The 20,570-nt window shown below is 48.5% G+C and overlaps 1 protein-coding gene across 6 annotated transcripts in view; it reads right to left on the reverse strand.

The window, feature by feature from the left end:
- Positions 1 to 2,949, reverse strand: part of LOC119580917 (protein bric-a-brac 2-like) — a 54,257-nt gene extending 51,308 nt beyond the window's left edge. For 3 of the 6 annotated variants that reach the window (XM_037929153.1, XM_037929152.1, XM_037929157.1), the window contains exon 1: positions 2,511 to 2,632. In XM_037929153.1, coding sequence (XP_037785081.1) covers positions 2,511 to 2,622 — 112 coding nt within the window. In that variant the 5' untranslated portion in view covers positions 2,623 to 2,632. The other 3 variants (XM_037929154.1, XM_037929156.1, XM_037929155.1) reach the window with 3 other exon arrangements.
- Positions 2,950 to 20,570: the final 17,621 nt, after the last annotated feature.

Raw genomic sequence — 20,570 nt, forward strand, 5'->3', positions numbered from 1 at the left:
AAATGATAATGATGATGATCTCTCTCTCTTGTCTGTCTGTCTGTCTGTCTGTCTGTCTGTCTGTCTGTCTGTCTGTCTGTCTGTCTGTCTGTCTGTCTGTCTGTCTGTCTGTCTGTCTGTCTGCCTGCCTGCCTGCCTGTCTCATCAAATCCATTCTTGTGCAATGAGAAGGAATCAGATAATCAAATACAGCTAACAGTCTTGATATGACAGTCTTGAAAGCAGAGGAAGGTATTAAGTAAATCAGTGATATTGTGGGTAAAACAAGTCTAGGCCTATATAGAATCAATGTCGCTTAAAAACTTAAAATTGGCTCTGCCCCCTGAACCCTAAGGTTGTTGAAAATACATCCTATACCCAACTCAACTGCCTTGTCGGGGGACAGAGTTAGTACCTACAGAGTAATTAGTTTATTCATACAAATATAGAATAATTCCCTTACTTATACAAATATAATGGTTAATCTTTATGTTTAAATGTACAAAGCTGGGGCAAATTGAAAATTATATTCTTGTAGGGGTCAAAAAAGTTGCACTCTACTGACATGAACAGTAAATGCCAATATTAAGGGAAAAAGATTGCAGAAAGAACCACTCATAGTTTGTCCACTCAATGTTCCAAGTTTCACCTCTATCTTGCCATGCATACTGAGGTACAGACAATGTTTGTCATGGGGTGTTGGGGGGTGAAACCCCTATCAACCTGCCCAAAGAGATGCCTAGTAATGACAATTTAGAATATTGAATAAATTTTGTGATGTGTAGTTGTGTCCATTTAATTTGCTCTCTAATAAAAATATTCCTTAGCATATAAAAGCTCCAAAAATTTCCTCTGGTTCCATCAGCTACCTTAATTGCTTGGTATCTAATTAGACTCTTTTCAACACTTGATGGACTCCGATATCATATTATGACAGATACTATCTATTTCTTCTACTCACTATATGATTTAAATATGGTCTAGCATAAATAGAACAATTAAGACAATATATTTTTCACTGGCACTTGACAAGGAATGAAGATTCCCAGTGCCGTCAGAAATCCCAGTCTACGGGCAGACATGCTAATTTAAAATAAAATCTACAGGCATCCAACCAATCTTTTGTTACCATCTACTTTAATTCACACCATCCAAAGTACCTAGCAAGGGAGCTATACAATACACTCTAATTATATAGCTCCTTGCTAGGGGTTTCTGCCCCCTGAACCCCTGTGGAATTCATACAATAAACCCTATGCAGTCCCTAGCCATGGGGCTCCACCACCTGGACACCTGTGATCATTATACAATATATCAGAACCATATACCCATCCTAATTGCCTAGCCAGGGTGCTCTGCCCCCTGGATCTCTGGGGAAAAGTGACCCAAAGTGTATGGAATACACAATTTCAACATTTTCTTGGTATAAATTTGACTGATACATTTCTTCAAATAATTTGCTTGCTGAAAACCACATATAGCAAAACACCAAATTCTTCATCACTTCTATCTGGACTACATCGTTTCTAATCACTTTTTTTGGCCTTTAGGGCACTAGATGGGCTCAAATCTCAGACTGTGATAGTTAGCAACATGTATTTCTTCTGGATTGCCACTATATTGGTTTATAAATTACCTGGAATCAACACAATGCAGAAAACAAAACATTAAACACCAGTCAAGACATGCTAATTGTCAAGGAATGGAGTCTCCTGGCATTGTCAAAAATTTCTATGGTAATAATGCAAATGCACAGGTAACTGTAAAGCAATGCATAAATAATGGTTAAAACCCCTTAAAGAAGTATAATAATAATAATAGAATACATCCAATACATAAGTAAGGAAAAGCTAGTGTTAATAATTACAAAATAATTGTTTTCAAAAGTGTGTAGTAATAAATGAACTATTTGACAGATCGCAGTAATGATTATGTGGTCAGAGTAATGTTTATTGTTGCAATATAAACATGCATCTGGAGTGGAGGTTTGTCCAATGGATCCCTTTCTTTGTAAAATAAATTGTACCAAATCATTGATGAAATGATATTAAACTTACACAAGTAACTTGGTACTGCTGCTGCTGGCATGTAGATGTAATAAAACACCCACAAATATCCTTTTAATCAATATCTTGAAATTAATACCCCTTTCCCATACAAGTTAAATCACCCCTTTGATGCCCTGTAGCATTACCTTTACTTTCCAAGTTGGAGAGGCAGGAGAAGCACTTTCACAGTCAATTATAGCGTGCTGAATTTCCTTTTTTAATATTCAATCCAACATTTCCAGTTCCAACTACCCCTCCTCTTCATGTCCCTGTCTCCTCCCGAGCATGTCCGGGACACGACCCCACAACACTCAACACAGAGTACCCCTTTTCCTTAATGCCTTATAAAATGAGCACCTCTGAAACAAACACTCTGCATTCCTAATTGTAAGCAGTCTCTAAAAGTTAAAAGAGATATCCAAGAGGAGATGAGTGACTGCGTGGGCTGTGTTAGTGAGGGTTGGCCGCACTTTGTTTACAGACCTTGACGTGACCCTCCTCCCATCTCACTCGACACGCCCTTCCCTTCCGCCCTCGGCCCACCCGACCAGAAACTCCATTCATTGCTCCCTAGCAGCACTCGTCCCCCGCCCATAGTGCGTAAGATGCCTTACCGGCCTATGAAATACTCCAAATCTTGCTTGATCCGTATCCTGTCGCCTACGAAGATGTGTTTACAAAAAACTTCTAACTCTGTTCGATTCGCTTCTATTGGCTTACTGTTCTCATATTGTTCGTTTTTCATTAGCTGATTTTATGTTGCTTGACACGACTTTTGAGAATACACAAGCTCCATGATCTGTTTTTCTTCATGGACATTTGATGTATCCTAAATATATAATTTTGTATCTAATGCAACAGACTAAGCTTGTAAACGACAATCAGACGAAGTCAACAGTGAGAAGTTGAGGATGCGTCCAACAGATGGCAGAAAACTCAGCAAAACAAGTGAACAAAGCGAAGCGGACGAAAGCAATCTATTGTTTACTGTAAAAGCTTCAACAAGTTATCATTTTACTTAAAGCAGATATTTGAAATTTTACATTGATTTAATTTTAACGAATTACACTAGGAAATAAAACTGTTTGGAAAGGCAGACTTCTCTGTCGGGCTTTCCAGACAAACCTTTGTGAAAATGTGAATGGGCGTAGGTGTCGTGACAACAATTTACATGTCATTATGAAAACCTAAAGCGAAGTATAGAATAGGGGTTATTGTTATATTCAATAACCTGGACAACTTGTCTTTCATTGTTCTAACATTATGTAAAGCGTAGTTATAGATTAATTTTGAATATGCGGAAAGTTGAGCTCTCTTACAAAAAGGTACACATTGCTAAAATCATCTGATCACAAAATAAGTATCACATTCTTTGATTGCTGTGTATTTTCAAATATTTGTTTAATGCACTAAATGATGCACACTAAGATGATGACATGTTTGTAGTACTATTGTATATAGGGCAAGGAACCGTATGTTTTTTTTTTTTTTTTTTTTTTTTTTTTTTTTTTTTTTTTAATCTGTAAACATATTTTTTTGACATCTAACTTTCATATTCAGATAATTTCACTCTTGCCTGTTGATGACCTCAGAACTATAAACCATCATCTGAAAATAATAATAATAATAATAATAATAATAATGTTACGCCGGTCCGCCTCGTCTCTCTGCCACCAACACAACGGGCTAGGCAGACCGGTTATTACAGGTCGGAACACTGAACAGCTCCAAGAGGCCCGGCACCACAGGCCCCAGAAAACGGGGGGGGGAAACGCCAAGTAGCGAGCAGGGCAGAAAAAAACAGAATAACAGTTTTTCCTTTATTTACAAAGTTTTTTCCCGTCCTTTTTCTAAGGCACAATAAGGGGGGACACCGCTGTCCACTGAAACGATAAACTTATCGGGGCAACAAAAATTTTATACAGGTCACAAGGCACACACGAGTCTCACAGGGCAGCCCCCAACTCCGTCTCTCGCTTGTTCCTCCGCTCCTCCTCGCAGCCATTGCATCATGTTTCCCAGGTCCCCTCATTTTAACACATGCCCAGGTCACCCTTTTCATTTAACACATTTTTCCACAGAGACAAAGCCCCCTGCGTAGCATTCCCCCCCTATAAAGCAGACGACCCTCTTCTCTACACCCCCTAAACATGAAAAAAAATAAAAAATTTACATAAAATTGCCCTCAGGACAAACAAAATTATTTCAAACAAAAGAAACCGAAATTAAAAATCAGTTCTCAGGACAAAAAAAATCTTCACCCAGCGCGGCTTTCTTCGCTTTGCGGGGGTCGCTCTGGGGGAGGTGTGGGCGGCGGTAATGGGCAGTGGCACCCGAGGGGTATCTCCCCCAAGCCCTGGCTCAGGTCCCACGACGTCTGTTGCATCGTCCTCCCCGCCCAAATGCTCGCCCTCATCTGGGCCACATCTCCCCACGTCCCATCGCCGCTACGGGGGCAAACTTCATCTTCTCTTCTGTCCCTCCGTCGGGTTAGCGGCGCCCCGGGTGCCCAACCCTCGGGGAAAGTCAGGCAACGGCCCCACCCCCAAACTCCTTGCTCCCCGACGACTCTTCGGACGCTCCACCCCTCACAAGTGCCCATTTGCCCAGCGGGCACCTTCAGTCCTTTTTGGAGAAGTTGCTACCACACTGTAACAAAACCCCCCCCCCTGGCCCACAAGGCCCCGCCAACCGCTACGCCTCGCCAGCTGCGGGTTTTTTAAAGGGGGCTCCCGAGGCCCTCTGCCACCCCAACTCTTGCAGTCGACACCGGATTCTAGACTCTTCCGGGGGGAAAGGTGCAGTCACTCACCTACTCCCTCTGCACACCCAACCTCTGGAAGAAAGGGGGCCATCTTCACCGTGCACCCCACCAGTTCCGTCCAAGGTCGACAACCCCTTTACTCTGCTCAGGTAGTCAAGGCCCGCAAGCAGTGCTCGTCCAGATGGGCCACATATCCCGGCGCCGCTGCACCGTGCTGCCCCGCCAATCGAGCCCCCACGGGCCCCTTTACTCACAAAATGCCCGGACACCACACGTCTTTGTGGTGCTCTGGAAGTTGCATAGGGGCCCAAACATATCAGCCGCCAGGGCTTTCACCCCGTGTCCATGTCAGGCGACAGGGCTTCCATCTATTGGCCCTCCACCCGCATCTGCTGGTTCGACGGCAGCTTTCCCAAGTCGGGGCCCGGGAACCGAAGACGGGTGGGTTTCGGTCCCCTTTCCAGAGTTTTTCCGCCGTACCACTTCCTTTCCTTAGGACATGCACTCGGGTGTGACCATACCCACCCCAGCCCTTTCACACTGCTGGAAGGCATCAGAATCCTTCCGGTTTAGAGGAGTGTTCTCGCTCCCTCTGACACTGATACTCTGTGCCCTCCCTCCCCACCCCCAAAACCCTTGGAAAGTGTCGGCTCACCTTCCTCAAAGCTAACCTTTTCCCTTTAGCCTTCTGGCCCCCGGGGGTACGGGGGGGGTGAGCAGCTGGCCCTAGGCCACTGGTTGCCTTTAGGAAGGCTCGAACTCCAAGGCCCCCGCCCGCGCCACCCCAGGTCCTCAGGGGGTGCTGCTTGACGTGATTTTCAGCTGCGGTCCTTAAAGCGTCAACAAAGAAATCGCGGGCCCGGACCACATCATCTCTTTCCCCACCGAGGGTACGACCCCTTACCACGCCCCCACATCCTGCCCCCCTGGGGCAGTGTCTCGCCATGCTCAGAGTCCGCTTCTTCAAGGGGCCCCCATATACCTCGGCTGGTGGTGGTGCCCGAAACGGCGTTTTCAATGCCTCCGCCACCTGGTGTAAAGGCATGTTGGGATCCGGCAGATGCCCCAACACTTCCACCCCTTAGGCTGTTACCAGCTGCAGGCCGTTCTTCCTGGCTCCAGCCCTGGGCAGATGCCAGCATTTCAAATTGGGCGACTATGCCTCCCAGGGCCCCTTTTCCCTCGACTCATGGCTACGCCCCCAGAAAGTCTGGAGGCCGAGAGGCTAAATTGGGGAACGCATGCCGTGAACTAACACGCCCCCGGGGGGGGGGAAGGGGGTAGGGGGGCAACAGGGGGGTTGACCGGTCCCGGGTTTTCCGCCACCCATACCCAAGGGAGTGGTTCCGATGGGTCCCCAGCCTTTGCAGCAACCACTGGGCCCCACACGATGCTGCGAGGCCCCGGGGTTTTCTGCCCCGGACCCCAGGCGACCCCAGTAAATCGACACTCTGGCATTGTTGCCAGAACCTCGTCTGCCTTCTCTGCTTGCAACGTTTTCTACCTCGTGACGCCGCCTTTTTGCTTTCACTTCCCCTCTCAGGCCCTGAACCTCGCCCTTCAGAGTCTGCCCTCCTCCTCAGTTACTCTTCACCTGGCAGGGCCCTTTTCGGGGTACGCTGGTTTTTTATTTCACAGATGAAGATTTCTCTGTAGCACCTCAACAAGTTGGCAGAACTTTCCTCTCCCTTCCCTTTCCCGCATCTCAAAGAGATGGGGCCCGCTCTTTTGCCCCTTTTTGCCCTTTCCTCCCCATACCCGGGCCCCCATGCAGTGTCGGTCCATTTGGGACAGCTTCCTCACTCGTGTCTGCCAGTCATAGCCTCCACCCCTCATGCTGCCGCCATCTTTGGACGACATGATAAAACGGGGCTCTCACTGATCAAATACAAAATCCCATCCCGACAAATTTTTTACGCCGGGCCCCCCCTCTCTGCCACCCCAAAAAAGGCAGGCTAGGGAGCGGCGTGTTATATCAGGGTTCTGAAAACTGAAAAACTCCCAAAAGGCACCGAGCACCACAGCGTCCCCCCGAACACCGGAGGGGAAACGCCAAATCGAGGAGGGGGACGAAAAAAACCAGAATAAAAGTCTTTTTCCCTTTTTTTACCAAGTTATTTTCCCCCACACTTTTCTATAGCACAAAACAGGGGGACACCCGCATGTCACCTGACGATACACCTTAACGGGCAACACAAAGTTTTATCAGGTCACAAGGGGACAAACCCAGGGCTTCAAGGAGCAGCACCCACTCCGTCTCTCGGCTTTTCCCCCGCCCTCCTCGCGCCCGTTGCATCATGTTTGCCCCCGGGCCCTTATGTTAACACATCCCAGGGCATCCCTTTTCATGTTAACACATGTTTCGCACAGAGACAAAGACCCACTGGCGTAATAATAATAATAATAATAATAAAAATAATAATAAAATAAAGATAAATGCATAATTTTTGGGTTTTCCCTCTACGCTTACATAGTGCTATCTATACACTATTAATAATATATATTATATAATATAATAATATATATATAATTATATAATTATATATATATATATATATATATATATATATAATATAATATAATATATATATATTTGTTAAAACCGCCCCCTCGTCTCTCACCCACCAACAAAAGGCGGCTTCTATCCACAAGGTCGGAACACTGAACGCTCCAAGAGGCACCGAGACCACAGCGCCCAGAAAACCGGGGGGGAAACGCCAGAGCGAGGCGGGCACGAAAAAAACACGAATGACGTTTTTCCTTTTTTGCACAAGTTATTTACCCGTACATTTTCTATGGGCACAATACGGGGGGGAACCGCATGCCACTGCATGATACACCTTTAACGGGCAACACAAATTTTAATCAGGTCACAAGGCACACACGGGGTCTTCACGGGAGCACCCCCAACTGCTTTCCGGGTTTGTTCCTCCCCTCCTCCGCTCACAGCCATTTGGGTCTTTTGCCTAGGTCCCTTCATTTTAAACATGCCCAGGTCATCCTTTTCATGTTAACACATGATTCGCACAGAGACAAAGACCCACGGGCTATACACAAACCCCCCCTATCAAGCAGACGACCCCCCTGTCGAATACCTAAACCTGAAAAAACTACAAAAAATTTTAAAAAAATTAGTCCCAGAACAAACAAAATTCTTTCAAATAAAGTAACCATAATTTGAAAATCAGTTCTCAGAAACCAAAAATCTTTCTCAGCGCACTTCTTCGCTCTCGCGGGGTCGCTCTAGAGGAGGTTGGGCGGCGGTAGATTTCCGGGGCACCCAGAGGGTATCTCCTGTCCCAAAACCTGGCTCATGGTCACCATTGACGTTGCTGCATCGCCCCCACCGTCCAAATGCCGTCCTCACTCGGTCATGTCTCCACGTCCTCATCGCCCCTCTGGGGGGTAACCATCTTCTTTTTTTACCATGGGCCCCAGGGGAGCTTCCTGGCCCCTGGTAACGCCACGCCGGGGCGCCAAAATCCCCGAGGAAATCAGGGAACGGCCCCCACCAACCCAACTCCTCGCTCCCCGACGCCCTTCTGGGCGCTCCCCTTCCTCACAATGCCCAGCTTTGCCAGTGGGACCTTCAGGTCCTTATTAAGAAGTTAGCACCACACTGTAACTAACCCCTCCCTGGTCCAACAGGCTCCGCCCAACCTACGCCATCAGCCGCTGCAGGTTTTTAATATCTCACGAGGGCCCTTATCCACGCATCACTCTTGACGTCGAACCCCCCGGGGATTTCTAGACTCTGTCCTGGGGGAAGTGCAGTCTTTTAGCCTAACTACCCCTGCCCGCCAACCTCTGGAAGCAGGGGAATCTTCACCGGGGACCCTCACCAGCTTTCCCCAAGGTCGACACACGCCTTACTCTGCGTAGGTATCAAGGCCCCGCAAAAAAGTGCTCGCCAATGGCCCCAAAAACACCCGGGACCGCTGCACGTGCTGCCCACGCCAATAGGCCTCCACTGGCCCCCTTTACTGCACACAAGCCCCTGACACCACAAGTCTCTGTGGTGCTCTGGAAGTCGCATTGTGGCCAAAAATACCCGGCCGCACTAGGGTCTTCTCGCCCCGTGTCCACGTCGGCGGCATGCTTCCCACTTTGACCTCCACCTGCTCATGCTGGTTCGACGGCAGCTTACCCAGGGAACCAAACGGGGGGTTTTGGCCCCCCTTTTCCGCCCGTCACCCGCCCCTTAGGGCTGCACTCGGATGGTGACCATACCTGCCACAGTCCTTGCAGCTCTGCTGGAAGGCATCAAAATCCGTCCGGTTGAGAGGACGTGTTCTCCGCTCCCTCCGACACCGACTACGTCTGTGCCCTTCCTCACCGCAGCCCCAACACAAGCCTTGGAAAATGCTCGGGCTCACCTTCCTCAATGCTACCTTCTCCACTTTAGCCTTCCGGCCCCAGAGGTCACGGCGGGGCTGAGCAGCTGGCCCTAGGCCACTTTTTGCCTTCAGGAAGGCCTCGAACTCCAAGGCCCTCGCCAGCGCTACCTGCAGGTCCTCAGGGCGTGCCTGCTTGATGTAGATTTGCAGCTGCTGGTCCTGCAAAGCGTCAACAAAGAAATCGCAGGCCAGGACCACGATCATCTCTTCCGCAGTCGCAGGTACGACCTCCTTACCAGCGCCAGCTGGGACAGTGTTTCGCCACGCTCACGAGTCCGCTTCTTCAAGCGGGCCCAATATACCTCGGCCTGGTGATGGTGCCCGAAACGGCGTTTCAAAGCCTCCGCCACGCTGGTGTAAGAGGCATGTTGGGATGGCGGCAGATCCCCAACACTTCCACCGCGGGGCCCCTTACGCTGTTACCAGCTGCAGGGCCTTCTCTTCCTGGCTCCAGCCCTGGGCAGATGCCAGCATTTCAAATTGGGCGACATATGCCTCCCAGGCCACCTTCCCGTCGTACTCAGCTGGCTTACGCTTCACAGAATGTCTGGAGGCCGAGGGGCTGCGGGGTGGAGAATGCGTGCCGTGAACTAACACGCCCGGGGGGGAGGAAGGGGGTGAGGGAGGCAACGAGGCGGGTTGACCGGGTCCGAGTTTGCCGCCACCTATACCCAAGGGAGTGGTTCCGATGGGTCCCCAGCCTTCTGCAGCGACCACTGGCTCCGACACAACGCTGCGAGGCCCGGGGGTTTCCTGCCACGGACCCCAGGCAGACCCCAGTAAATCTGACACTCTGGCATCTGTTGCCAGAACCTCGTCTGCCTTCTCTGCTTGCAACGTTACTACCTCATGACGCCGCCTTTCCGCCTTCACTTCCTCCCTCAGGCCCTGAACCTCGCCCTTCAGAGTCTGCACCTCCTCCATCAGTTCACTCTTCACACTGTTGCAGGCCTTGTCGGTGTACTGCTGAGTTTCCATCTTCACAGATGCAAGATTGCTCTGTAGCACCTCAACAAGTCGGCAGAACTGTTCCTCTGCCTTCCTTGCCTGCATCTCGACGAGATGGTGCGCCTGCTCGTGTGCCCTCTGTGCCTGCTCTTCTGCCCTTTGTGCCATTTCCTCCCTCATACCGGCCAGCATGGCAGTGATCAGGTCCATCTGGCTCGGCTTCACCTCACTCGTGCCTGCCTCAGTCATAGCCTCCTCACCCTCATGGCTGCCGCCATCTTTGGACGACATATATATATATATATATATATATATATATATATATATATGTATATATATATATATATATATATATATATATATATATATATATATATATATATATATATATATACATATATATATATACCCACACATTTATATATATACACAACAACAGCTTCTGCTGTTGTTGTTTTCTGCTGGAGGACCGAGGAATGCTGATCTCAGTTCGTTCGTTCGTCGTTCGTTTGAGATTTGCGAAGTTCTGGCTTCGCCCGGGCCTTCATATATATGGCCCGGCCTGTGTCAGCTATTTATGGCTGTCTCATTTTGTTCTCTGACACTCTATGCTTACCGTGGTGGCGGGATTACTAGCAGGCGCTCCTGCCGCCATGGTGTAACCGTGCGGTATAATCTCATTGCCAGCCCAGTGGCTGTTGTGGGCTGTCCTTGTCTCAGAAATTGTGTGTGCTCACAATTCTGTAAGTAATGTACCAACGTGGTGGTATTCGGCTCACCACAGTGCATGCAACAATCTTCTTCATGGTCAATTGTCTGTATGATCTGCCATGCGCAGTGGTAACCTTGTCTGATTCTGTGAAGAATGACTTCGGTTCCTCAACTGATTGCTTCAGAGAGTGCCAGTGGCTCTTAGCCTGTGGCGCCTGAGTATCATCTGGCCGAGGGGGAGGATCTCGTTTTCTCTCTGTGAAGCTGCAGGAGGAAGGCACGAGATGTGGCATTACACTTCTACCTTAAGATTTTTCGTTTTATGATCATGGGATTTGGGGGATACCCCTACCAGTGTCAGCTAGTCTGTCCGCAAGCTCATTCCCTCTGATGCCTAAGTGGCTAGAGACCCAGTTTATAATTATTCTTCTAACCTGAGCAATAATCCTCTGTGCTATTGTGAGGTAGATGTTATCTTTGGGTGAGCTTTGCTGCAGACAGTCAGTTGGTGCCATGGAGTCTGTATGTATGACCACATGTCCTTCCCTCAGGGAGGCGTGGGCTAGGCCTCCCATGATCGCAACTGCCTCTGCCTGTAGCAAGGAGGCGTTGTCTGTTACCCTGGTTTAAGGGGTCGACTGATCCATCCGTGAAGTTGGTTCTACTACCCGGAGGAGTGATGGCTGCAATGACCCTCTCAACTTCTGCCTTTAGGATAGGTATGGTGTATTGATTCTTTCTCCTTGACAAGCTCATAACAGAGAACTCGATCAAGGTGCGTGCCCATGGTGGGGCTTCAACAAAGTCGGGGTGGGGGGAGTTGTTCTTTGAGCTGTTAGCGTATCAACACCCTGGCTGTATGAGACAGCCAGGAGTTGTTTGCAAACAGTTCGTGGGTTCTAGGCGTCTGAGTATTTTTTGTCTCATGTTTGTGTTCCTGGGGGCTTGGATGACCTTTGAAAAGAAATGAGTTGCCATTAGATCAATTCATGATTCCAGGGGGAGGTCTGCCTCCATGAGAAGGTTGAGGGCCTTCATCCACCTTAGGGCATCCAGAATGACCCTGGCAGCTTCATTTTGGACTGTCTCCAATTTTTCTCTTAATTTTGGCTTAGCGGCAATCAGGGAGACAGAAGCATAGTTCACAATGGGACAGATGGCATGTACATAGAATGATCTTAGTACTTTATGTGTCCTATGTGTCTCCCAGACATTGCTCTCATGACAGACTTGCTTTTGTTCGGTCAACCAAGTACAGGACCTTTTTAAAGGAGAGGGTCTGGTCAATCGTTACCCCAAGGTATTGGAAGACCTGCACCCATTCTAAGTCCATTCCCTTGATTCTCAGACTTGTGCCTTGAACATTTAGTCTCAGAGCCATGGCTTTGGATGTGGTTGCAGAGATCTTCAGTCCTGTCCTACAACACTCCTCAGATATAAGGTCCAGACAACGCTGGGCTTTACTTAGGCAGTGTGGTCCAGTGGAGATGATTGCAAGGTCGTCTGCATAAGAGATGATCTTGCACCACACAGGGAGCTGTATGTTGAGGATGCAGGACATTAGGGTGTTGAAAAGGGCAGGACTGAGGACCCCATCCCGAGGTGTTCCATTTTCTAGTGGCATGTGCTGTGCTAGGTGACCTTGGAATCTGACTTTGGTTGTTCTGTTCCTGAAATAGTCACCAATCCAAGCCAGGAGCTTTCCTCTGATTCCCTTCTGGATCAGGTTCTCCTGAATAGCAGAAGGACATGCTAATTTAAAAGCCTGCTCCAGGTCTAGGAATACTACCACAGAAGTGACAGTGCTGATTGTGCTTAAGAGCGTGGCTATGCTGTGTGCTGTGCTCATGCCCCTTGTGAACCCATGGAGGTGTTCATGTGGGGTCCCATTTTCCATTGGAGTCAGTTTAGTGCCCTTCTCTCAGCCGTCTTGCCCAGACAGCTGAGGAGAGAGATGGGGCGGTATTTCCCTGGCTCCTTTGGTTTTGGGATGGGAACTATGATGGCCCTCTTCCAGCTAAGGGGTAGAGTGGAAGTTTCCCTTGATGAGTTGCAGGAATGCAAGCTCACCTGCCAGTCCTAGGTGGGAGATGATGGGGTATGAGATCCCATGAGAGCCCAGGGCTGTGGAAGAACTGTTTTTGTAGGTTTGTCTTAGTTCCCTCAGAGAGAAGATAACATCTGAGTTATCGGGTTTTGCTGCCCTCTCTCTGATATGAGTAAGTCTGCCTGGTTGTAAGCATTGTTGGTTTGCCCTCAGTTCAGCTGGCAGACTGTTGCTGCTTGCCCTCGCAGAGAACTCCTGCACCAGTCTGTTTGCTTCTGCTTGAGGGTCGTGGTGTGTGCACCTCGGGGCTAAGTGGCTAGTAGCTGGCCTGACCTGTTGCCACAGCTCAGTAAGGGTGGTTCGGTGGTCAGAGGACCCACACCATTCCAGCCTCTTTTCCTGCCTGACTCTTATGGCAGTTTCCTTGGCATCCATGACTGCTTCTGTTAGGAAGGCTAGGTTGTCAGGGGTTCTTTGCCTTCGGAAATATTTTCTACACATGTTCACTCTGTGGTTGACTTTCTTAATCTCATCATTAAAGTACCAGGCATTCTTATAACTCCTGGACCATAGCCGAGTTTTAGGTATGGTCTGTGAGGCTGCCTGATTTATGGCACTGATAAGTCTGGCTTTAAGCACTTCCATGTTTTCACTCTGTGGGGTTCATTGCTCCTAAACAGTGGGCTAAGGCATCCTGAAAGGCTTGCCAGTTGGCCTTGTCTGTTTTCTATCTTGGATTTGGTTGTAGTATTTGGGTTGGGCCAGCATCCATGAGGGTAGTAACAGTGTCATAATGGTCACTTGTGACAGTCTCATCGACACACCATCTAATGCTCTCCACCAGAGCTGCAGTGGCCAGGGTGAGGTCTAGGCACGCTACTCTGACATGCATTGGCTCTTGGCTGTTTAGAAGAGCGATCTCGTGGAAAGTCTCAAGCATGTTGGCTATGTGATGGCCAGCCGCATCCGGTGACCTGCAGGGAGCCAGGATGGGGTGGTGTTTATTGAAGTCTCCCCCTATAATCACTCGGTCTTGTGCTGCAGTAGCACAGACCTGGCTGATGTCTAAGCTCCTACAGCCTGGTTGCTGTACACATTATACAGTTTGAGGGGGCCCCAGCCAGGTGATTCTCAACAGCAAGAGATTCAACATCCTCTCCACAGTGCGGTGCATCGGCTATTGCAGAACACGGGATTGTTGCTCTGACCAGGGTGATCAAGCCTCTTTTACCAGCCATGCTTGGCAGTATGAAGACATGATGGCCTGAGAAGCGAACAGTCCCCTCTATTAATACCTCCTGGAGCATGACAACGTCAATGTTCCTTGATTCTTTGTATTGAAGCCATAGATGTTCCACTGTAGTATGCTTAGATTGTGTGTCATGATGTTACTTGTTGATAGTTACACCAGAGACGTCTTTATATTCAGCTTCAGAGTCGGAGTATGACAACTCCATTGTGAAGTCCTCGCTGGTTGAGGGATCTTCATCTGTTGTCAGGCTAACTGTGGGTCCACTGAAAGGTGGAGAGCCTTTGGTAGCTCTGACTTTTGTGAGTTTGGCTTTTCTCACTTCAGGCTTTATCTGTGAATCTTTCCTCTTTGCTGACTTTACCTGAGTAAGGTCAGCTTGCTCTGGCACTGGCTGCACAGGTTCAGCCTATTCTGGCTCTGCCTGTGAGGGCGTGGCCAGGGTTGGGGTGGGGAGGAGAGTCTCGTCCAGGGGTGAGGGTGAAGCTGCTTAGGCTCTATTCAGCTTCCTCCCTTTCAGGACTGCGACAGTCTGGGTCATTGCCGTCATGGCGACCGTGACTGCCTTCTCCGCCTCCTCACTGGACCTCCCCAGTGACTCCTGTTGACTACAGTAGTCAACAGGAGAGTCATATCTTCCTAATCAAAGAGGAGATTGTCGTCTCTTGGGGAGGCTTTTGCAGTGTTCTTTGAATCTTTATTCCTTTGGTTCTTCTGCACTTTTGTTATGGTCGGAAACTCTTTATTATTGGAAATATCCGGTATCGGCTGTGGAGGGGCTTCCTTCCTCTTCGGAGATCGGGAAGTCTTTTCTGTTTTGTTCTCTCCCCAGATATGGGTGCCTGGGGGAACAGGAACAAAGTCTGGTCGCTTTTTAGCAACCTCTTGTTGCCTGAGGGCCGCTTCTTTCCTGACAAAGCAAGCCGGGCTCCAGGCAAGAAACCCGTTGGCACAGTTGGGTTTGTGTCCTTTTGACCTTCCTTGTGGGCCTTGAGGCACACCTCGGTCTTGTGTGCCTTGCTACAGACACCATATTTAGACTTGGCATTGCACCTGGTGGTGACCGTATCTTTGGCACTTGTAGCACCGAAGGGGCTCTGGCACACATGTTCTTAGGATGTAGGAACCCCAGCTCTCCAGGTCAAGGGTAGTGGTTGGGGCTTCTTTCAAGGTCACAAGGACTTGCCTGGTTGGGCTTTTTCCTTTGGACATTCGGCTAGCGTCCACGACCTGTGGGTGTGATGTGATCACATCCATATCATATGATAGTGAGAAGCCAAGTAGCACCATCTTGACTCTCCTATCTTCGGCATTGAGCGGCGAGAGGCACACTTTCCTCCCATCATTAAGCACCTTGGTTACTTGTAGGAAATTCAAGGTAGCTTAGTCTTTGGCCATGATAATCATGCCCTGGTCTCTGGCAACCCGGATTGACAACCGGATTTTTCGTTGCATCTCCAATGCTCTTACCAGTTGGTAGGCATTGTCGAAGCCTTCAGGTTTAGAGGGAACCTTAAACTGTGGGAAACGCCAAGGGGATCCAGACTCACCCTCAGAGTCTATCCCCAGCCTTGGTCAGAGCTCTCCCTGATTTGCCTACTGGCCTGGAGAGGCCAGCATGAGAGTTTATCTCGTGGACAGACATGTTTTTGGCTGATGTGTTCATCTTAGCAGCAGGTCTCACAGAGTCAACTTGTGCTTTGCATTTTCACTTGCTGCCATGTCTGGGCCTTGCACGGTTGGTCAACATTTATATCTCTTTCTTGTGGGGGATTTGAAATATTTGCCATAAAATAAGCAGTTATTTCATCCTCTCACGCCCCTACCCACCACCGAGTCCAAGAAGGGGAAGCTGTATGTTAGAACTAATGTCTAATGGCCACAGGGGTGGTGAGAGGATATACGCAACTAATGGCCGTTGTACTGTCACTCATGGGACCAGTGTGAGTGCCAACAGCAACATTGACTGCTTGACCCTAACCTCCTGAAGGAGACCAGCCGATTGATCTGACCGGGATGAGATGAGACCACCCGTCTTGCTGGAATAAAGGACCAAAGAGGCGTGTTGCTAGCTCATGCATGGCATCACTCAACCTCCAGAACTCCCATCTCCACAGTGCACAGGGATGCCACACACGGCAAACACGTGGGTAGATGTGAACTGCTGGGGAGACACCAGAGGGGATGCCCTTCCACCTACAAGACAGGCATCATTGATTGGAACCCTTTCTTCCCCCCTCTAATGCGAAACAGCCACCCACAGGTTGTATCACCTCGGAGAGGGAGCTCTAGTCCTGCACCTCGAAGAGGAGGTTCCAGTGGCAAGACCACGAGTGGATCTCAGTTCCGGATTCTTCGGCTGAAGAACGCGAGCACTGTGTTAGCGTGCAGGGAAAGATGGGTGCCCGATGTCCAATGAGCACAGACATGGCGGTGGCCCTTGTGTGACCCAACCTGGGAAACTATGCTGAACTTAAGGTTGCAGAGTCGTGCTGCTACAATCTAAGCCCCACTGAGGTGATGGTTCCAAACTGACTTAGAGCCACGTAAGGCTTACAGGACCTCTCGGTCCCAAGGTTTTTGCTGTGGTTGGTAAAGGGAGCGATTTGACCCTTCCACGGCAAGTTCGACCTTGGCTTTTGTGTATAACCCTGGTTGTTTTGCGCACACCTTTTGTTGTCGCCAGTTGCAATTAGTTCTGTGCCCTGTAGCTACTCTTTACTATATGTATTTTTTCCGCTTTAGGATAACTCGTTTCGCATCCTCTGGTGAACTGGACCCTATCTTCGAGCTCGTGCTCGGACGTGGGCAGACCTTTACCTCCCAGTGTGTCTGGGGGGCCTTAGCGTGCCTGCGAGTTGCCATCCTTTGCTAGGGACTGGTATGGCAGACCATCTAAAAAAATTCTTATAGGAAATGAATAGGCAGTTAGGAGCCCTCCTTTTTGACGCCTTCAAGCACCTTACCCTATTCTGTCTGTTTTAACACCTGCTAGACTGAACCATGACCCTTCATATCACCCACGCTATGACATGACCATGGGCCATCTCATAAAATTGTCATATGCTGGAAAACCCATCTCTTGTGAGGTGGCTCTCCAGAAGATACTCACAATCACTGAGGTGGCAGTCACACACCTTTGTAAGATCCACAATGGTTTCAAGGTAACAGTAGCCAAACCTGAACAACTGACCCCATTCCATTCGACCTAAGGCAAAAAGAAGCTGAAAGATCAAGGCATTACTCCCGTCCCCTCTCCCGAAGGCAAAATGCATGGTCGTGGCCAAAAAGATCGACAGGACGATCCTCCCATGATCATGTGAGTCTATCAGCCAAGAAGTATCCGCCAAGAACGGTGTCACGTTCCCTGACGTTTACAAACCTCCCGAGTCACGTATCGTTAAGATTCGTGTCTCTGCCCCAGAGGAAGCCCAGAAACTTGTCACACGTGGGATCATGATGTTTACATCAGTCCCAACCTACATTATTGAACCAGAGGGCTTTATTCACATTAAATAATGCCTTAACTGTTAACGGTATGATCACAATAAACACACATGCACACACACACACACACACACACACACACACACACACACACACACAGATAATCTTGTTGCAGTGGCGAAGGTCGCTTAAAAAAAAATGCAAGGAGAGCATCAAATGCTGTAACTGCGAGGGGTCGCACATTGCAGTTAGCGGATCCTGCCCCAAAAGAAAAGAAATATTGAAAGCAAAACGTAACCAGCTTAGAGAAAACAAAAACACTGCTCCCTCATACGCCACAACAGCTGCAGACTAGCACACCTAGACGACCTGCATCTACCTCCAGGACAACTTTGCCACCACTTCCCCAATTCAACAACACATTCACACCTAACACAAACCCAAAAATACAAGCCATCTTACACGTAGCTCTCATTGCTGCTAAATACAACGCAAAGAAATTCGCAAACATTGTCCCTATCATGTTACAGAGAAACGGTTTCCCCAGCATTGTTGTCCCAGAGATCTTCGAAGACGACAATTTACATATCCCTGAGTATGCCACAACATCACAAACCACAGCAACTGAGGTTTGTGATGCTCCCTTCTAGGGGGCGCTTAGGAGAGTGCGGAAGTATTGGGAATTGGTCCACCGATTCCCAGGACTTCCGCCCTGTGTCCTGCTCGCAGAACTCTCTCCCTGACCTCGAGGAACTATTGAGGCTCGATCACGGAACCGTTACCGGGATCAGGTAATGTCATGTAAGGTAAACCCAGGTAAAATGGGTCTACCCTGAGTGGCATGCTAATGATCGTTCAAGCAAATGTAAGGTCATTTTTTTCGATCCGTAATATTTTTTTATGACTTTGTAGAACAAGAACGCCCGGATGTGGTCCTACTGAATTCTACATCTGTCACCAATGGCTATAGAATTCGGCATTATGGTTACACATCCAGGCAATCAGGAAACGGATTGCAAATGGGGTCCTGTATCCTCATAAAACCCACCATCACTCATGAGTTCCTCACCCTCTCATTCAGCCACCCTGATTTCATGGCAGTCAGGTTATTCACCCAACAGGGCCCTATTATCCTTCTACTGCCTACATAAAACCAAGGACTAATTTGCTTCTTGCTGACTTTAACAAATTATTCAATTATACAAACCTCCCAGTCTTCTTTGCTGGAGATATCAATACTACCCACACGACACTGCACCACAGCACTACCGATGCACATGGTAGGCAACTCCTTTCTATTTTTTAAACCAAAAGACTCCACTACATAAGAACCGACTTCTTCACCTCATACACAAGCAGAGGAAAGAGCCGCCCTGATCTCGTTTTCGGGAACAGGGCAGCACTTGCCTACCACCCACACCTACAACTCGGTCCGAATGATGGTTCAGACCACATACCCATCATAATTAAAATTTCCACATCACCAATACTAAACAAAGATAGACGATCTTTCCGGTATAAACAAGCAGACTGGAGTCTTTTAAATCTAAATTAAATTATCAAAAATTAGAATTTAATCTTGACGGGCTAGATTCTCAAACAATAGATGGGCATTAGAATTACATCTTCGCCTCATCGCCTCAACTATGATGAGCACCATCCCCAGGTTTCAGTATAAGACCCGCATATTATTTCAGCCATCTGTAAGGGGAAAACGTCTCCTGACCTGTTTTCGAAGTCGTTTTACTCAAAATTTAAACAGATTAAACCATTTTCGATGGGACTTATCTATTCTAAGAAGACAAGTCATCGATAGTCTTGATAACGACCGACAATATTGGACAGATTTAGTAGAAAAAAAAGTGGAATGCAACAGAGTTTGCAATCCACAGGAATTTTGGCAAAAAAATAAACAACTTAAAGGTAGCAACTCCCTCCCCCCCCTTCTCCCACGTAAAAGTTTCAGATCCCGTGGATGTTATTAAAAATTTTGAAGAACACTGACCCCAAATTTTCTGAATTCAAGAAATTGATACCTGGAGCCAAGAGAACAGGGTAGAAACTAACCCAGAGCCAATTATCCGAATGGATAGGCTGGACGACACCTGCGAACTCACAGCCCCCATCTCGTGTGAGGAAGTAAGAGAAAAATAAAGATTTCCTCGTAAGGCTCCAGGCTCCTCACAGATCGGACGCGATGCTCTCATTCACCTTCCTGACAACCTTATACAAACTTTAACTCACCTTTACAACGCTTCTCTCGCTACCGGCTATTTTCCCTCTCCCTTTAATACTGCTTTAGTGGCCCTCATTCCTAAGCCACAAAAAGACCTGACTGACCCAAAGAGTTACCGCCCTATTAATCAACTCAAGACATTAGGCAAAATTTTCGCATAAACTTCTCTCATACAAACAATTCGGCTTTCTCTCGCATCGCTCGATGCACTCAACATCATCACAAACTACATAAACAACAACAAAGACAGACGACTAAAACTAAAGACATGGCCGCCAGGGCCGTGCCTCTCCGTAAGCCCTGCTGCCGACTAAGGGGAAACTTCTGTTGACACAGGCGGGAATGGCCAGCCCCTGATTAGCGACCACTTCCGAGCTTCAACCTGCTTCAACAGCAAAGGTTAGCCAAGGGATATCCCTGGAGTCACGGCCGAGGAGACTGCCCAGAACACACCGCGCGCCCTGACCCACTTCCCACGAGAACGCCGCGAGTGCGCAACCTCCAGTGCGGGCATGCGCTCAAGGTCGTAGGGTACTCGTACCTTACGCATCGAGAGTTAGCCGGTTGCCCTCCCTGCCCAGCTTTGTGTGGCGGAGGGAAAGCACTGCGCGCCCGAGGCCACCCTCACTCTTTTCCTCCTTTCAAAGAACCAACTACAACTATTACACCAAGCTATACCCTGCATGCTGGCTTAAGCTCCGGCTACTGTTTTTTTCTCCTAAAATCAATTTTCCTCCACCCCTT

This window comes from Penaeus monodon, chromosome 14 (assembly GCF_015228065.2).
Source record: "Penaeus monodon isolate SGIC_2016 chromosome 14, NSTDA_Pmon_1, whole genome shotgun sequence".
In the NCBI taxonomy this organism is placed as follows: Eukaryota; Metazoa; Arthropoda; class Malacostraca; order Decapoda; family Penaeidae; genus Penaeus; species Penaeus monodon.